Source organism: Aythya fuligula, chromosome 2 (assembly GCF_009819795.1).
Source record: "Aythya fuligula isolate bAytFul2 chromosome 2, bAytFul2.pri, whole genome shotgun sequence".
In the NCBI taxonomy this organism is placed as follows: Eukaryota; Metazoa; Chordata; class Aves; order Anseriformes; family Anatidae; genus Aythya; species Aythya fuligula.
The window spans coordinates 138,878,066-138,895,626 of NC_045560.1; the positions used below are offsets into that span (position 1 = coordinate 138,878,066).

General features: G+C 38.2%; 1 protein-coding gene across 19 annotated transcripts in view; it reads left to right on the plus strand.

Annotated features, from left to right (window-relative positions):
* Nucleotides 1-17,561, plus strand: part of RIMS2 (regulating synaptic membrane exocytosis 2) — a 446,419-nt gene that overhangs the window by 98,874 nt on the left and 329,984 nt on the right. For all 19 annotated transcript variants that reach the window (XM_032181320.1, XM_032181323.1, XM_032181321.1 and 16 more), the window contains one exon: nucleotides 16,382-16,692. In XM_032181320.1, coding sequence (XP_032037211.1) covers nucleotides 16,382-16,692 — 311 coding nt within the window. The remainder of the gene's footprint in view (nucleotides 1-16,381; nucleotides 16,693-17,561) is intronic.

Genomic DNA, 17,561 nt, shown 5'->3' on the forward strand with positions numbered 1-17,561 from the left:
TGATTTTAAGAGATACGCTTTTCTTTACTGGTTACTGCTCAGATCAGCATGGGGTTCTGCTGGTTGAACCCCAGAGCACAGTTGGTTGACATATTGGACTGTGAACTAACTGGGTCATTTAATAATAAGGATCTGGACCTTAGGATAAATGTATTTTTTGGCTCTGTGTAAATGGCAGAGCACATCTATGAAGTGTGTGTCCCTCAGAAATGACCTGCTGCCAAATACTTCAAACCAGAAGTTTCATAAGGTTTCCGTGATCTCTCAGGGTTTCAGATCTTTTTGACAGCTTTGTCAAAACATGTTCCAAAATACCAGTTAAGCAAACAAACAGAAAACTTAGAGAAGTATGCAACTGTTTTGAAAGTATACAGTGCCTGAGCCAACTGAGAACAGTAGTACAGTAAATCTGGACATACTCCTCAGTGGTAAAATTAGTAAGCATAGGAAGTACAGCATTACGTCTTTTGGGGATGTGACTGTGATGCAGAACCACTGCCCCAGCGTGCCACCTTGCTCCTGTCGCTGTGATAACGCTGCAAGTGAGCGAGGTGCCCTAGTGATCTACTTTTCTCGAGTCTCCAGCTAATCTGGGCAAGTGTTTTCTTCACATCTGTTAATGTGGAAAGACAAAGCCAGATGACGTATGTATATCAATATTGTAGAACACACGTGGGTTCTCCACTGCTACTCTCTTTTTCCCTCAAGCAAGCAGTAGTTCTCGCAGCTGAAGCTAAATCAAAAAGTTTGCATCTCTAGGCCAGAAGAAGAATTCTCTATAAATCTGGGGATTTTCACTTGCTGACCTCCTCAAAGCCAGCATCTCTAACCTCAGCAGCAGCAGTCCTGGAATCCAACACTGAATTTGGGGCATTCATGGAACTCAAACACCTCATCCTTTTTGACAGCCCTGATGTTATCTGGGTAGATCCTCAGAACTTTTAGGCAGGAAGCTGCCATTTTTACCCAGACTAGAAGTACAACCCCTTCCACATACACCAAAATCACTGAGTCCAGGTCTGGTTAAATGCTTCTGTTCAGTTGCAATAAACCTTGCAGCAGTCCTTCAGAAAGTTAGGCCTTTAAAATTGTGGCTGTCCAGCAAGGGAGCTGTGATATTATTATTAAACCTTGAGGATATGCCAGAGTAACTGAGGCTTGAGAGTTTCTGAGGCTTGTCCTATAGAGCCCACATTTACTAAAGTCTCATTAGACTCTAGTTAATTAGAAGGCATTGCAAACATGCTATTTATACAAGGACCTTAGTTGCTACTATTATAATTTTATAATAGTTTATAAAAAGTAGTTTTACTGTGGAATACAAGCTTTGTTGTCCTGTGGTTTTCATCCTTGCAGTTGTGCGTACTTGTGTTCAATCTTTGGTTATAGTTTCCCCTGTAACTGGGCATGTTTAATGGTATTCTCCTAATGAATCCTTTGGTATGTTCTAATAGTTTTAAACTGCACTTTACAGTGGGAAGAGCAGCCTCTTCAAGCAAGGGGATCAGAACTATTGCAGCTCTGAAGGCTAGGGGAGGTTTTCTATGAAGTGGACTGGGAGAAAAGCGAGTCAGGAGAAATTTCAGTCAGAAGAAAAGTAGGGGTAGCTGTGGAAATGTTGAACTTTATGTGGATGCTGGCCTGAATTTGCTTGAATTATAGTTTTGTATTTAGAATAGTGAGTATATGGTATAGTGAGTATTTATGTATTCCAATGTGAATATTTCTTCCCCACCATAAGTACCTCATGCTTATAAGAAAACAGCTTTTTACATGGGAGTGAAGAAAACTGATCCCAAGAAATCCTGCAAATAAACCTTTTATAGATGAAAAATACTGCCTTTATTATCACTTGGCCCAGGAATTCCCTAAGGAATCATTTATATTACTGAAGTTTGATGTTGCTGTCACTCGGTTTTTCTTTAAGAATCAGAGAAACTGTGTCTTTATGGTTCTTGTGCCTGTACTTCAGAATTGTAGTATTAGGAACTTCTGTCCTTATTTTGGAGAGGTCATCCTTTATGACTATGAACTCAATGCTATGTCCTTGTGAGGCCCTGAACAGGACGAATGGAAGTTATGAAGTGAACTAGTTTCATTGAGTTGTTATTGGAGCAGGGTGAACTTAGAGACTTTAAAAAAAAATCACAGAAAACTTAGAAAATCCTTACCATATATGTTTCCTTGAATGCAGACTTGTCTAGTCATCAGTTTAAATATATTACAATTTTCTGACATATAAAGAAAGATAACATTGATAAATTCAGGCAAGATAAAATGTAGGAGTTTTTTGAAAATCCAGACACTGTTGAATCTTGCCTCAGGTCTGAGACGATGCTTCTGATGTCATTCTGCAGATTCTGATTTTGTGCAGAACTGCTGTTTTCACTTCATTAGGTTGCAGTATAAGTGTACTAAGATTTGTAAAAACAAACAAACAAAAACCAAACCAAACCAAAAAACATAATTATTTTTTCAAGTCCTTTCCAAAAATTGGGAACATTACTTTCAAATAACATATATTAAAAAACAAAACACCATTTCCCTTTTCTTGGTGGTATCAGGTCTTCTGTGTTACCCAACTGCAGCAATATTGCTTTCACACTTAAAACTATTGATCTAAAATAATTTCTTTTTCCTGAGAGTGAATTTCTTTCCCTCTTTTGAAAATCTGTGTCATTGGATCAATCTTTCAGAAATTAATCTCTTTGAGAAATTCATCTCTTTGTAGCAGTGTAAATGAAGCTGGCATGATTTTGTCTTTACAAACATCAGTTGTGGTAGAGGGAACCCTCAATCTTGCAGAATTTCTTTCTACAATTTACCAGTTCTTTCTATCCTTTGAAATGCTGTCAATGTATATAAGGGTATTTTGAAGAATGGGCTGAAATTTCAGGTCTAGAATCTATGATGATGAGCTGGAGAGTGTCAGTTGTGGTCATCCACTATGTAAAACGTAAACCAGGAGGCGGTTTACTGGTGTGCTCATCATCTGTCATCCACTCTGACTTAGCCATGTTACTATAGCTACTGTCCTAACTGTAAGGAGCAATCAGCAAAGAACAAAAACAAGACCACGCAAAACTTTGTCAGTGATCCTGACAAAAACTGCAACATTTAAATTGGGATTTAAAACATTAAATTGGGATTTAAAATGTTTGATTTCTTCATATTGTCAGATGCAGGAAAAAAAGGGAACTTTGAAATTAAGGAATAAAATTAAAGTTCTCTGAGTATATTTACAGTCTATTACAAAAACAAAATATTCTTTATATTAAATTGGTTTTAATTTGGAACTTGAAAGATACCTGCTACCAGGTGCTCTGATGTGGGCTGTGTGACAGATGTGTTAAGAAATCTTAAAATTCTTTTGTCTATTTTACCAAATTTAAACGAGTCTTTTATTTGAAACCAGCTGTGTAAGGAGAATCTTCATAGTACTGAGGTGGACAAATCTTAAAAAAAAAAAAAAAAAAAAAAAAAAAGCCATCTGACCACCACCACCAAAAAAGGTGAATCCAAATCAAGGTGTTGTAACAATAAAAGCAGTTAAAACAGTTTGCTCTGTGGCTGATATTTGCGCAGGGGATTCTCCAAATTCAGAGATTTGCAGATTTGCACTGTGAATGTTTTATACTCCACAGATTTGAAGGAATCCTAAAGTACCTAGACTTATTTTTGCTTATAGGAAAGCTGATAGTGCAGCATGAACAACACCAGAGAACACTGCAACTGTGTGCTTAAGGTGAGGTTGAACTGGGGGCCTCTGAGCCTTTCAAGTACCCCAATCTGAAATCGAAAAGTAAAAAGAGACAGGAAGCTTTAAAGAAATCTGTCAGACTTCAGGGGCTGTTCACAAAAATGCCAGAACTATTTGAGGGAAACTTCATAGTCCTTGCTGCAACTTTCCAGTATTTTTCTATTGCTCTGTTACAGTCACATTGCCAACAGGGTGCACTGAAGTCCACTAGATGGAGCCAGGAAGACTTTGTTATGATATTACCAAACCACTATTTCAGATGATTTACGTGTCTACGTTTTATCGTACTTGAGGAAAGTATAACTTAATGCTGTGTTTTTTTTTTTTTTTTTTTTTTTTTTTTTTTTTTTTTTTTTGTGTGTGTGTGTGTGAAACATTCTAATCTGCATGTCACCTACTTGTCATAGTTGCCGTAGGGTTTGTTCGTTCGTGCCCCAAATCCACAAGAAAGGAGCTTTCTGCTGTGTAATGCAATTGTCTGAGGCAGACAGAGCATGTCAGCAGTAGCAAACTTACACATAACAACCAGGGAAGGAATGGGTGACTTTGTTTGTCAGGACTAAATTGTCTTTATAATTAAGTAAGAGTTTTTGAAAAGTCCACTAGTGGTTAGCTGCTATCTGATATCCTGGCATGGTTCGGCTATTGGTGTTCTTCAAGATACAGTCCTGTTCTCACTTTGTTTGCATCCTCATGTGTTTCCTAACAAAAAGAAGTATTTGAGACTGGAATTAATATATATATATATAAATATATACATATTTTATAATACTATTTTAATAATATTATAATTATTAATTTATTTATAAATAATATTATAATTATTAATATTATAATATTTTATAAATATATAAATATTTTGTTTTATATGTATATATAAAACAAAACCCACAAAACTTTATTTCATATGTAACTTCATTTTTCCTTCAAGAAGTGTGGTTGTTCTCTTCAGCATACTGATAATATATACCTGACTGTGCTAGGTGTCACTAAATTTGTTGCTTTTCAAGTCTTTTTCTGCTTTTCTGTTTTGAAATTTATTAAGCTGAAGTACATTTATTTTTTTTTAATCTTAGATTTTTATATTGTTCTGTCAGTGTTACTTGTGATGGCATCTCATGTAGAAATAAGATGTGTACATCCTGAATTCTTCTCACAGTGAAGCTGACTTGACATGGAATTCAGTGTAGGTTTCTGGCCAGAAAATGTGTCTTAGTTTCTCAGCTGAGCTTTGCAGCCTGCACTGAAGGCTGTGCTGCTGTGACTACATTGCAGCTAGAGTCTATGCAGCATTTTTATGTTAAATTGAAAAATGTTTATATAGGATTCAGTATAGCAGTAACTGCTTTCTAGGCATCTTACCATTCTGTTACTTTTTTACTACGGTTGAATCTTGCATTTTTTTCAGACAATTTCAGTAGTGAGTAATGACACAGAGGATGTAAATGGTGTGGTTCTGTTGACTTCAATTCAGTGACATCTTTATACAGACCACAGACTTATTGTGGCCTGTCACATTATCTCTGTTCTTGGCCTCTTGTTGACGTTGATGTCGTGTCTTGCAGTAGTAAATAACCTGTAAATGCTTTGTGTGATTCATTTTCAGAACAGCCTACATACATTAACTAATGAACATGCTCAGCACATTTTTTGCTGTAGATCATTCAATATTTTTATTAGTTGGTTCTTAAATAAAGCTGTGATGTGAGTACACAACTTTGAACACAAAGTTCAAAAATAACGTAACATAAATAACATCTAATGGAGACTTTAAGTCTACAAAAGTCTCAAAATCAATCTGCTGTAAGCCATTTAAATATTATTGGATGTGGTACTTAGGGATATGGAGTAGTGGGTAATGTTTGTGGTAGGGGGACAGCTGGACCAGATGATCGTGGAGGTCTTTCCCAAGCTTAATGATTCTATGATTCAGTTAGAAATTTTGTGATGTAAAACAACTTGGGGTTGTCATTTGGATGATTTCAATTACAAGTTGGAACACAATACTTTGTGTGAACTAATTATTATAAAAATATATATAAGAAAACCAAGACAATCCTCTAATTATCTTTCCTTAAGGACATGCTGGATTTGTGAGAGAAAATGTTAGAGTTAATGACTTTGCCATAAAGCTATGGAAAATTGGTAATTCTAGTGTCTATTATGTTACCTTACTCCAGCCATGACTGTGTATTATATTTTTTTACCCAAAATTTGGCTGCTTTTCCTCCATCATAAACTTTTAATCCATCAGCAGCAGTTGCTCTAATAACAGTCTCTACAGAGAAAATTCTTCTCTGAAGAAGAATTCTTCTCGCTTCGTTGGGTTAAAAACTGGCTGGGTAGCTGGGCCCAAAGAGTCGTGGTAAATGGAGTCAAATCCAGTTGGAGGCCAGTCACTAGCGGTGTTCCCCAGGGCTCGGTGCTGGGGCCGGTCCTCTTTAATATCTTCATCAATGATCTGGACGAGGGCATTGAGTGCACCCTCAGTAAGTTTGCAGATGACACCAAGTGAGGAGCATGTGTCTATCTGCTCGAGGGTAGGAAAGCTCTGCAGGAGGATCTGGATAGGCTGCACCGATGGGCTGAGGTCAACTGCATGAAGTTCAACAAGGCCAAGTGCCGGATCCTGCACCTGGGATGCAGTAACCCCAAGCAGAGCTACAGGCTGGAAGATGAGTGTTTGGAGAGCTGCCTGGTGGAGAAGGACCTGGGAGTGATGGTGGATTGTCGGCTGAATATGAGCCAGCAGTGTGCTCAGGTGGCCAAGAAGGCCAACGGCATCCTGGCTTGTATCAGAAACAGTGTGACCAGCAGGGCTAGGGAGGTGATCGTCCCCCTGTACTCAGCTCTGGTGAGGCCGTACCTCGAGTACTGTGTTCAGTTTTGGGCCCCTCGCTACAAGAAGGACATGGAGGTGCTTGAGCGGGTGCAGAGAAGGGCGACGAAGCTGGTGAGGGGCCTGGAGAACAAGTCCTACGAGGAGCGGCTGAGGGAGCTGGGCTTGTTCAGCCTGGAGAAGAGGAGGCTCGGGGCGACCTTATCGCTCTCTATAGGTACCTCAAGGGAGGCTGTAGCAAGGTGGGGGTTGGCCTGTTCTCCCACGTGCCTGGTGACAGGACGAGGGGGAATGGGCTTAAGTTGCGCCAGGGGAGTTTTAGGTTGGATGTTAGGAAGAACTTCTTTACCGAAAGGGTTGTTAGACATTGGAACGGGCTGCCCAGGGAAGTGGTGGAATCACCATCCCTGGAAGTCTTTAAAAGATGTTTAGATGTTAAACTTAGCGATATGGTTTAGTGGAGGACTTGTTAGTATTAGGTCAGAGGTTGGACTCAATGAACTTGAGGTCTCTTCCAGCCTAGACGATTCTGTAATTCTGTGAATTAAACAACCAAGCAGGTAAAAACAGTTGGACAGGAGAATTCAAGGAACTCAAGTCTATGTGCAGGGATGAGTAGGGATTAGCCTGTAACAATTACCTGCAACTTCTTTACACAAGATTAAATGACATAGTGAGACTTACACATTACTGGCTCAAGTGAAACAATGAGGCTTAACTGAACAATGATATTTATAGGGGAAAGCTATAAGCAACTTCCCACTTCCTCAAGCATGAGTATTGGGAAAATCTTTAATATTTTCACTACTGGCCTTGGCATAGAGGACAGGAATGCAGTAATTAAATACGTCGGTGACACAAATTTGGATAATTATCAGAACAGAGGAGGAAAGAGATAGCATGTCATAAGGAAGTGGATTATCTTGCAAACTCCAGTAGTAAAAATGGACTAGATTAGACAGCACTAAGCGTAACATTAGGAATTTAAGGACTAATAAGAATTTCTACTCCTAACTAAAAGTCCTTTTATTGTAAATCACTGAAAACAGTATGGGAGTCTAGGATGTGCTGAAAGTGGGTTAAATCCTTTTCTTTCCTGTGCCTGTAGGTACAGAGCAGGACTGCTGGGATGATGGCGTGTGTGAACGTGTATGAGTGGAAGCTAAGGCCGCAGTACTCCAGGACAGGGACACCTCTGTGGGCCAGACCTGCTCGACACCCCTCAATTCTGCTTTTCATAGTTATGTGACTGTGTCTGAGCTGCTTATTAGAAACAGTTCTTGCTCCGTGCTGTTCCCTGCACTATGTGCTTGGCACCTGGCCCTCTGACAGGGCTACATCTTTCTGGGATAGGCTTAGCCCAAAAGAGCCACGTCTTGCAAAAACTGAAGGGCTTTTGTGGGTATGCGATTGGTCTCTTCAGACAATTTATCTTCAGAAATACCAGGCAGCAAGCACAGAGGAGAGAAAGGAGCTATTTAAACTCAATGACGCTGGTATAAGAATAAAGAGTAATAAAAGTAGCTTGGAATAAATGAACACTGGAAATTAAAAGGCATTCTCTCCACTGCAGCATTAAGCCTTGGAAAAGCATTTTGATAGATTCTGGCCTCATTATTTCTAGCTAATTTTATGTTGGAACTTTACTAAGTTGTAAAGCTGCCTGATGCAGCAGGCACGTGGAATCACTGCACAAGGTCTCTTTAAATCCAGTATTCTTATTAAATGAGCTTAAATTGTAGCTGAGAAGAATGGCAGCAAATGCACGCTCAGTTTTCTTCCTTGAGATTGTTACAAATTTAGTATTGGTGCAGCTTGGTCAACTATACATTTTCTATATGTTACATAATTATGCAAGTTTCCGAAGTTAAAGGAAGGCCATCTAGAAATGTGTTGTAGATTCTGTTCATTTATAGCAGGTTTATTTCACAAAAAAACACCACACTTATTTAATGAGCCCTCATGACCCTCTGGGGTACTGTAAGGGCTTACATACTCAGCTTTGGAAGCTGTGCAGCTGGGACATAACACTTGCTAGTGTGTACTATGACCAGATCACACCTGGTTTCACATCAGCCATTTCCTCACTGGACGTTTTTCCACCGTCTAGTTCCTTATGAAATCATGAAAGCTCATTAAAGAATTGTTTATCGTCTGTATGGCTCTGCAGGAATTACGTGCTATTTCCATTGGAATCGTTCAGAAATGTTTCAGACTCAGCAGTGTACAGGTGTGCCTGTGCCGTAATGAAAAAGGCAAATTAGTGCCTGTACAGATCTTTGACAACATGAGTTATTTTATATATGAACTTCTTATTTTTATGCAATCTACTTTAGAAAAAAAGAGCATGCTTATGAAATATCTTTGGCTTATGTTAACCCACCAAAATTAGCATTCCAACTTAAAATTTCTAGTTGTTAATGTTGTGCACTCGGAGAGGTTTGTTACATTTTTAAAACACAAATATTTTTTTCCTAGTCAGGTGTCTTATTCCCTTATTTTACTCTTAGACAAAAAGAAAATTTATGAAGGAAATTGTTTTTATATGCCTTAAAGGTAGTAAAAAATTGGTAAAACAGAGATGACCCATCTCATTACAATAATTAATACAGCATTAGTACAAAAAGTGAGTATACCTTTTATAACATAGTAGTTATGATTTTGTTCTCTTCTATGCTTAAAAAAATAGTCACATAACTATATATTGTATCAAAAGCATGCTCAAGCAATGTGCCAACTTTATGCTGACTCAGCTGTTTGTGACCATCGTAACTTTTCATACATAATATATCCATTATCTGCAAAATTTATTTGTACAAATACATATATTCTTTACAATTTATGTAAAGATGCTAGTCTCATATTAGTACTGTAAGCTTTCCCAATTTTATTAAGTACTCTTGGAATCCATGAAGGTATTTAATACATTTTTGAGGAATGTGTGTCCATGGGGCAGGTGTAAACAGCCAAATGAATCATTATGGATATAGGGCCAATAAAAATTACAGTAGTTTTGGCAGTTGGCCAGACTGATTTTAACTTTATTACGTGCCTGAAAGTGAAAGGCAGTACCATAGCACAGACTAGTGGCATAAGAAAACGTTGAAAAAATAAGTTATTTTTTTATCAATTCTTTTATAATAGTCACAAATTCATAATCTTTGCTCCTGTAATATACTTCATTGAATGAATGCATTAATTTCACTGAAGGAAGTGGTGTTACACAAAGGGAGAAGGCATCCCATGTGTATAGTTGAATGGATAAATGGTAAAATACAGCCTCTGTTTGCTATAGTGCAGCAGTAGAAGAAGCTAGTATGCCGTGTCAGTAATTTTGCTGATTGTTTTGTAGAGGTTATGAAATCTTGCAGATTCATTTGGCTTTGTAAGAGAAGCAATAAAATTGATTGGCATCAAATAAAAACTAAAAAGTCTTTAAGAAAAATTTCACAATACCATACCAACTACAAGGAGTTTCTGTTCTCAGTTGCAATCAAATACATCCAGAATAGTTCTGCTGACCTTAAAACAGTTATGTGGGATTTATTTTTTTATTTGTTAGAAAAAGAATTAGAAAAATGCAGGTGGGTGGTCATAGAATCATTCAGTTTGGAAGGGACCTTGGGATTCCTCTAGTCTAACCTGCTTCTCAAAGTAGGATTGACACTGGAAAAGAAGAGAGACACTGTTTTAAGCTTCAAAAAAGAATATATACATGGAAAGAAAACACAGGAAAAGGAAGCAAGATTCCTTTTAAAAAAAAAAAAAAAAAAAAGGTAGAATGTGATGTCTGTATGTCCAGAACTGTATAATGAAATCGAAAAGTTTCTGCTTTCTGTTTGAGCATAAATTAGGCACGATCTATTCCATGCGCTCCAAAATAAGCAGTTAATGTTTTTAAAATCTTCCTAACTACAAAACATCTTGACCTGAACCTTTAGAAGGATGTCTCAAGAGACGAACCGTGAATCCTCCAGCTATTGTGAAAGCCCCTACACTTTCCAGAAATATGAATGCTGGCTATTTATAGAAGATGCTGTAAGTGTTGCACAGTTTTAAACAGTTGTAAACAATTGCTTTCATTAAAAAACAAAGAAAATACCAACCCAAAACAACAACAAAAGGACAATAGAATTAAAAATTTTAAAGGAAGCACCTTGTAGAAATGAATAATAACTTTCTCTCACCAGTAATGGGTATCAGTAGTCTTAGCTGTAAGAGAGAATCCAGATTTCAGATTGAGAAAAAAAAGTGAATTATTGTGTTTTAGAGCAAACATGATCCATTTTTGATAGTGTACAGAACCAAATAGATAGGATTTAATATTTTAGCTAACTTCAAGAAGTCTTCTATTTTAATTCAAAGAGCTTTGAAACAAACTACTCTTTTAACCAAGAGTTCTAAGAAGTTTTACTTCTGAATGACAATTAATATTGGAATCAAGTGCTTTTGGTGTTTTACTGGGGAAAAAAATGGGTGATTTAATGTATTTGGAAACAAACCAATGTCCAGAAGAGCAGATCAATCATGTTTTTTAGCGAAACAATGCTCAAAGGGTTCTTGAAGTCCCTGAATCAAGACAACCATTGATTAAACAGGCAAAATAGGGAAAGCTCATCAGAAATTGGGACTAGAGGTAAGGAAGATATCAATGGGCTTATGGTAGGGCCACATCAGCAGAAGACACAGGTTTGCTGTGTAATTGTAACTTCAGTGACTGTGCAGAGGAAGCTGGCTCATATTGCACTCTGCCAAGACTGATTCAGCAGTGTCTACTCCAAGGCAAAGCAGTGGAGAGGTGGAAGTATTTCTTCCTCAAAACATTTCTGTGGTGTAGGGTGGCTTCAGACATTGCACTTCCTCCCTGTTGTAATCAAGCTGTTTTGCAGACAGACTGATGCACTGAAAAAAAGGAACTAACTTCAGTATGTCAGTAAATGTGATTAGTTGTCTCCATGCTGGGGTTGAGCAATGAGTTTTCTTACTCTTCATTTTCCTTCCCCTTCCTTTCAATGCTATGTTCTTGCTACTTTTGAGAATGTGTAGGAAATGGTACACATAATAATAGCTACATATTTTTAAACCACGTGCATTTTGGGGAAATTATCTAGCAGCAAGCACAGCAGTTAATATAATGCTAATATATTGCTTGCTTCTGGCAAGGACATGAATGTTAAGAGAGCTGGTAGTAATAACAAGCCTTACTCTTCCCTAGGAGTCTTACTACCCTTCCAGTATGATTTTGGACCTGTGCACACCTGTAATTCGAAGTAGTATTCTAAAGGCTAATGAGGATTTAGGGTCTTAGACTGTAGTATCTGAAGTATCAAACTCAGGCTGATGTGTAATCAAATATACTGCGTCTTTTAATAAAATCTTCAATGCAGTAAGACTTCCATTTTGCTCTCAGAAGATATGTTGGGACATCTATGCTTTAATAATACACAGGGAAATAGCATTTTGTGAGGTATCTTTTTTTTTTTCCACATAATTTTCTGATACTATTAAAAGGACTGTGTTACTGTATCATTTTTATTAAATTACCCATTTTTGGTTTAAAATATATTGAAATATGATTTTTCTATACATTTCTTTTCCCTTCTAATGGGTTTACAATGTGTAATATGTTATGAAGAGTTTCAACTGATGAACAAATATGTAATGTTTTTATTTAGGACAACACAAAGGAGTAGTTTTTCTTGCCTTAATCATGTCCAACATGTAGACGCTCAGTGGCTGATTATTTGGTTATTGCAGGTGTTGCAGAGTTTGGTTTTGAGTGCTTATGGAAAAAATAAATAGTACTAATACTGTGTAATGAAAGCCTTTGGGGAGAGCATGCTGTAGAATAATCTTGTAAAAAGTGGTGAAGAAACACCGAAATAGTTAGAACTTGTCTGTTCTGTGTGTAGAATTAATCGTTGTGAACTACAAGCAGATGGAGGGTTTGAAGCAAATCTGTCTGATCCCAATTCAGAACGTCTTCTCAAAAAAAAGTGTTTTATTAAAAAAAAAAAAAGATATTTGTCTTAAATGAAAATGAGAGTTAATGTCAAAATGTCAGGCTAGATGTATTTTGTGTGATTCTTTTCACTCTTTGCAGGATAAATGAAAAGGTATTCAGCAATTCTTAGCCTAGGCACTAGGTGGTGGTTCAGGCTTTTGTATTGAAATGTGGATCAGCATTGCTCGCACTTCAGAATCTAAATTTACTTACCGATTAGAGCTGTTGAAAAGCACATTTTTGTCCTTCTTTTGCTTTTAAAATCAGTGGTAAGAATTGACCCCAAACTGCAACAGCGATGTTTGTGTGCAAAGTGTGTTCCTAAGTTACACTTTGAATTCCTCGGGGTGGTGGTGAGGAGTTTTAGGAGTGGGCGCAGGAGGCAGTGTGCCCCTGCCAGGCTGCAAATCCCTTATGTAAGGGAAGGGCCTTTTGTAGGTACTGCTGTGGAAGGGAAGCTTTTGTGGATCTTCTTTGCAGATATGTCAAAAGGCATGCATTAAGCACGAGATCCACTCATACAGTTTCCCTTTCCCCTCTCTGCTCTATTTCCATCCAAAGTCACCCAAAATCCTGCTGGGGACTCCACGGGGTCTGGGAGCTGCCAAGCAGCTGCCCCAGAGGCGCATGGTGGCAGGAGAAATCCTGCCCTGGAGGATGCCACCCTGCTCCCCGTGCTCTTACACCCATGGCTGCCATTCAGCTGGGGGGTCTGTGCTGTAAATTACCAGGATTTTTGATGTTGAAGCAATGCTTCTACACACAGTAAGATGGAGAAGTCATTTGCGCCCTGTAGTGGAGGAGAGCTCGAGTTTGGTGGTGCACACTGACAGCACGTAAATTTCTGTGCCTGTGCAGCACTTGCCATGGACTTTGTGATTACTTGAAGCTAAAATTATAACTGCTTGGGTCAACACTATGGAAGACTGCATGTTGGACCACATTGTAAATTAAGCTTCAGGAGTGCTAGCTGTGTGCATTATGAAACACTCTTTAAAAAGGCAGAAAAAAATCTGCAAAATACATAACTGCGTGTGTTTCCATGGTCTGGCTTTTTTTTTTTTTTTTTTCCAACATGGAATACCTTAAGCACTTTTTTCTTTTTTAAATTATTCCTTCTGTTTCATGAGGTGCTTTCAGCATAAGTGCCCATATTTTTTCCTGCAGGTCTGACCCAGTTACTTTGGTTGTCTGTAAGAAACGTGGCGTGATGGAAACAACTGGAACCAGTTTGACTTCAGTAGGGCCCGGGCTGTAACACTGCCCATGTTCCGTAATGTGTCACTGACAGACAGTAAAAAACAGCTTCCAGGCTGTAGATGGAAATGAAAATACCAGGTGACGTTGTAGATAACTGCAGCAAAGATAGGTATAGCATCTTTGCCCAGGCACTGGGCTTGTTGGAACTGTTATCAGAAAATGCTTGCTTGTTTCATCCAGGTCTCGTGGCCCTGCCAATTGCATTGCTGTGCTCTGATGTACATCGCCACCTACCCAGCTTGGCAGCAGCCGAGATTTATATTGAAACAGATCACTAATTTTTGTGTGTCACGGGGAAGAGGTTAGATCAGGAGTGCTCTCGTGATTCTGCTTTTAGAGGAGGAGACACTAAATCCTGTTCATTCCGGAAGACCTATCATTTTGTAGGGTACAGGAGGATAATACCGTTCGTCCTGGAGTGCATTGTCCCAGGAGAAAATGGATGACAAGGACATAGTTGCTCAAGTGTTTAGACTGTGATACCTAGTTTTTGTGACATTTTAACGCCTACCAATATAGGAAAATAATACAAAAAGCTTTCAAGGATTTTATGGTGCAGTGAGTCAAACTTTATGTATTTTTATACTTAAATAATTGTTTTGAATCTGCTCCTTTCATTACACTGACACACAGGTGGAAAGTCTCTTTCAGTGGTGTGCGGAACAAACAGAAATACTAAAGGCTTTTAATAGTTATGGACTAAGGAGGGCGAAAATACTTCTGTCTTTTGTGTTGAAATTCTACTTCAGAGCTTTTATCTACTTTCTAACGTAATTATTAGGAAAAGCAAAACAGAGTTGTTGTGCCATTAGTATTTGAATGATGGCCAGACCTGAAGCATACGCGACATTGACCTTTCTTCTGGGGAGATGTAGCCTACTTCAGACAGCCAGCTACTCGGGCAACCTCTCCTTTCTACCATGTCGGTGCTTGGATAGTTCCTTCTGCCTTGTTGAAATCAGCTAACTTGACTTCTCCAAGGTGGGACACTAAAAAGTGAGAAGGGATGCTTGCCAGGATGGCGCATGCTGCCATCGGCGAGCAGTGCCTGCTCCTCCTACCCCACCTGGCAGTCTGTGAGCTCAGGTAGGAGCTCTGTACTCCAGTAGCCTTCTGTATGAAGCTTTCACCAAAACGTTTTTGGTGAGACACAACGAAACAGCACAGCACAGATTTTTTATTAGATAACTTACTGGAGTTAGTAAGATGCAGCTTGCAGCTTCTGAAACCTTTTGCAGTGGACAGAGCCAGGTGGGTTACAAGTTTGGAGACACTCCCAATGTGATTCAACCATCTAGCACTGTAAAGAATAACGAAGAGCTTTAACTTAAGCCATTGAATGTTCTGCACTGTAAATATTTGAAAAAGAGGCAACTCAGGTGGTAGATTAGAACTGGAGGCTGAGTGTAGACAGTGAAGGAACATGGAGTTCCAAAGTGGTATCATTTTGTTTGGGAAATAAGACAAAAAGTACATAAAGAACATAAAGAACCAAGTTAAGGCTAAAAAAATTAAATTATCGAGTGATGGACTAAACTTGTGGTAAATTAATTTTAAATACAATAAAAATTTTAAGATAACATCCTAAGCAATTTGAATAAGCCATTGAATTAATAGCTCGCCTCTTATATTTTATTCATTACATCCTGATATATTTTAATGTCATGTAAGAATTGAATGTGAAATTAATTTACAAATAATTGGCATTGGCAGTTTCCTGCGCTGTCACATGGTTAAGGTGAGCAGACACAAAAGCCTTGCAAATGAGTACATTGCTGAATATTAAAAATCTCATCACTATGTGTAGGATCTCACAACTGGGAAGTTATAATAATTTTAACCATTTACCAAGCGTACAGTGAAAGCTAATTCTTGGCTATGAGATGGAGAGGCTCCATATGTATTGTGCTACTTTATAAAATGATTTTAATTTGCAATAGGTTTGAAAATCAAGTCACATCTTGAAGTCAGCTTCTTCATGTGAATAGAAAATATAGACCACAGCATAGTCTTTTGGTGTATTATAAAGTTACTTGTTGCAAATGAGCAAAGAATCTGTTCCAAAGTTCCATACTCTGACTTACTAAGAAAATGGTTTAATGAATAAATAATATAAATGTTTAATTAAATTTTTATCCCTTCCTTTTTTTCTGTCGTCCTTAGCCTTTAGTCTTTATTTTCAAATTTTACATTTGATGCCATTGGAATGCCAGTTGGTAGATGCTTTTCATATATTTGTCTGCTGTCTGTGGCTTTCCCTTGTATTGTAAATGTTGAAGCAAAGGTAGAATAAAATTATTTTTCTGTTTATATATATATATATATATTAAAAAAAAATAATCTTCCATGGTTGTACAGACATGTTGTGCTGTAACTCAAGTGTTGTAATTATAACAGAAAAGTTAAAATAATATTATTTAGTATTGTTTATACTTTGATCAGTTGATGCATACTTGATGAAAACTTGTATACAGTATTTACTAGCTAACAGATTTTCTGTTTAAATATGTCTGAACAGGTAATGTGGGTATGTAACTTGTGCCGAAAACAACAAGAAATCCTCACAAAATCCGGAGCCTGGTTTTATAACAGTGGATCAAACGCACCACAGCAGCCTGACCAAGAAGGTATCAGAGGTCTGCGGAACGAGGAAGCACCTCAAGAGAAGAAAGCAAAGCTGCAGGAGCATTCGCAGTACCAAGGTCCGCCAGGTGACATATCCACACAAGGTTTGGACAAAAGTAGATCTCAAGGGCTCACCAGACAAGACTCGATTAAGAATGGTTCAGGAGTAAAGCACCAAGTAACAAGCGACACAACATCAGACAGGTAAGAAAGTGTTTAGTATTTTTACTGAAAAGATCTGTTGAATTTATGGTACAAATGTATTTTTTTCTTTTTGAGCTTTAATCTTGTTTTTATTCTGTAACCTATAAAATCCATTTTGGGCATTTTGAAACAACCCTAAGCAGAAGCAGCTGAAGAGCCTCTTATTGCGTTCAGATGGTCATAGACAATGTGTATTCTTTGCTCCATCTCATAAAAAGAGTTCACGGAAAATGACAGTGGCAGTGTGACAAAGCCTGTCCACGTGCTTGCGACTTGCTTGAACCAAAGTCATGCTGTACACACGTGAGTTTGGGGCCACTCACTTCATGGCAGAATTTTTGTAATCCAAAATACGGTTCAAAAATGGTTTTTTGAAGGTTAATGGGTGATGATGAAATCTTTGAGTGGTGATCTGAGTATTTTCACTGTTTCTCAGTTTCTTGCTCTTAGTTATTGTTATTAGAATCAATTTTTATTTATTTTTCACTGATTTGACTCAGCACTGGTTGAGTGGCTGTTTCAACAGTACTGTAGTAGGACCTGGATTTGGCCAGAGGGTGGAGATGCATCCTCCATCCCTTTCTGTTGTTGTGATTGTGCCAGAAGTCACCAGAAGGCTCTCAACCTCTGCGGCTGCGCTTTACTGGAACACAGAAGTAAAACCTGTTAGGTTAAATAAATTGAATTTCCTTCTAAACAAGACCAGACTAGAACTTGAAACATGTTGGGGAGGGGAAGAAGAGAGTCAGCTTGCTCACGTGTGTCCATGGAAATGATGTCCTCTCTCTCCAGAGGCCTTTACCTGACTTGGTATTTGGCAGCCAGAGCAGCATAATCTGGCAACCTTCTACTTGCTGCCCAGCCATAAC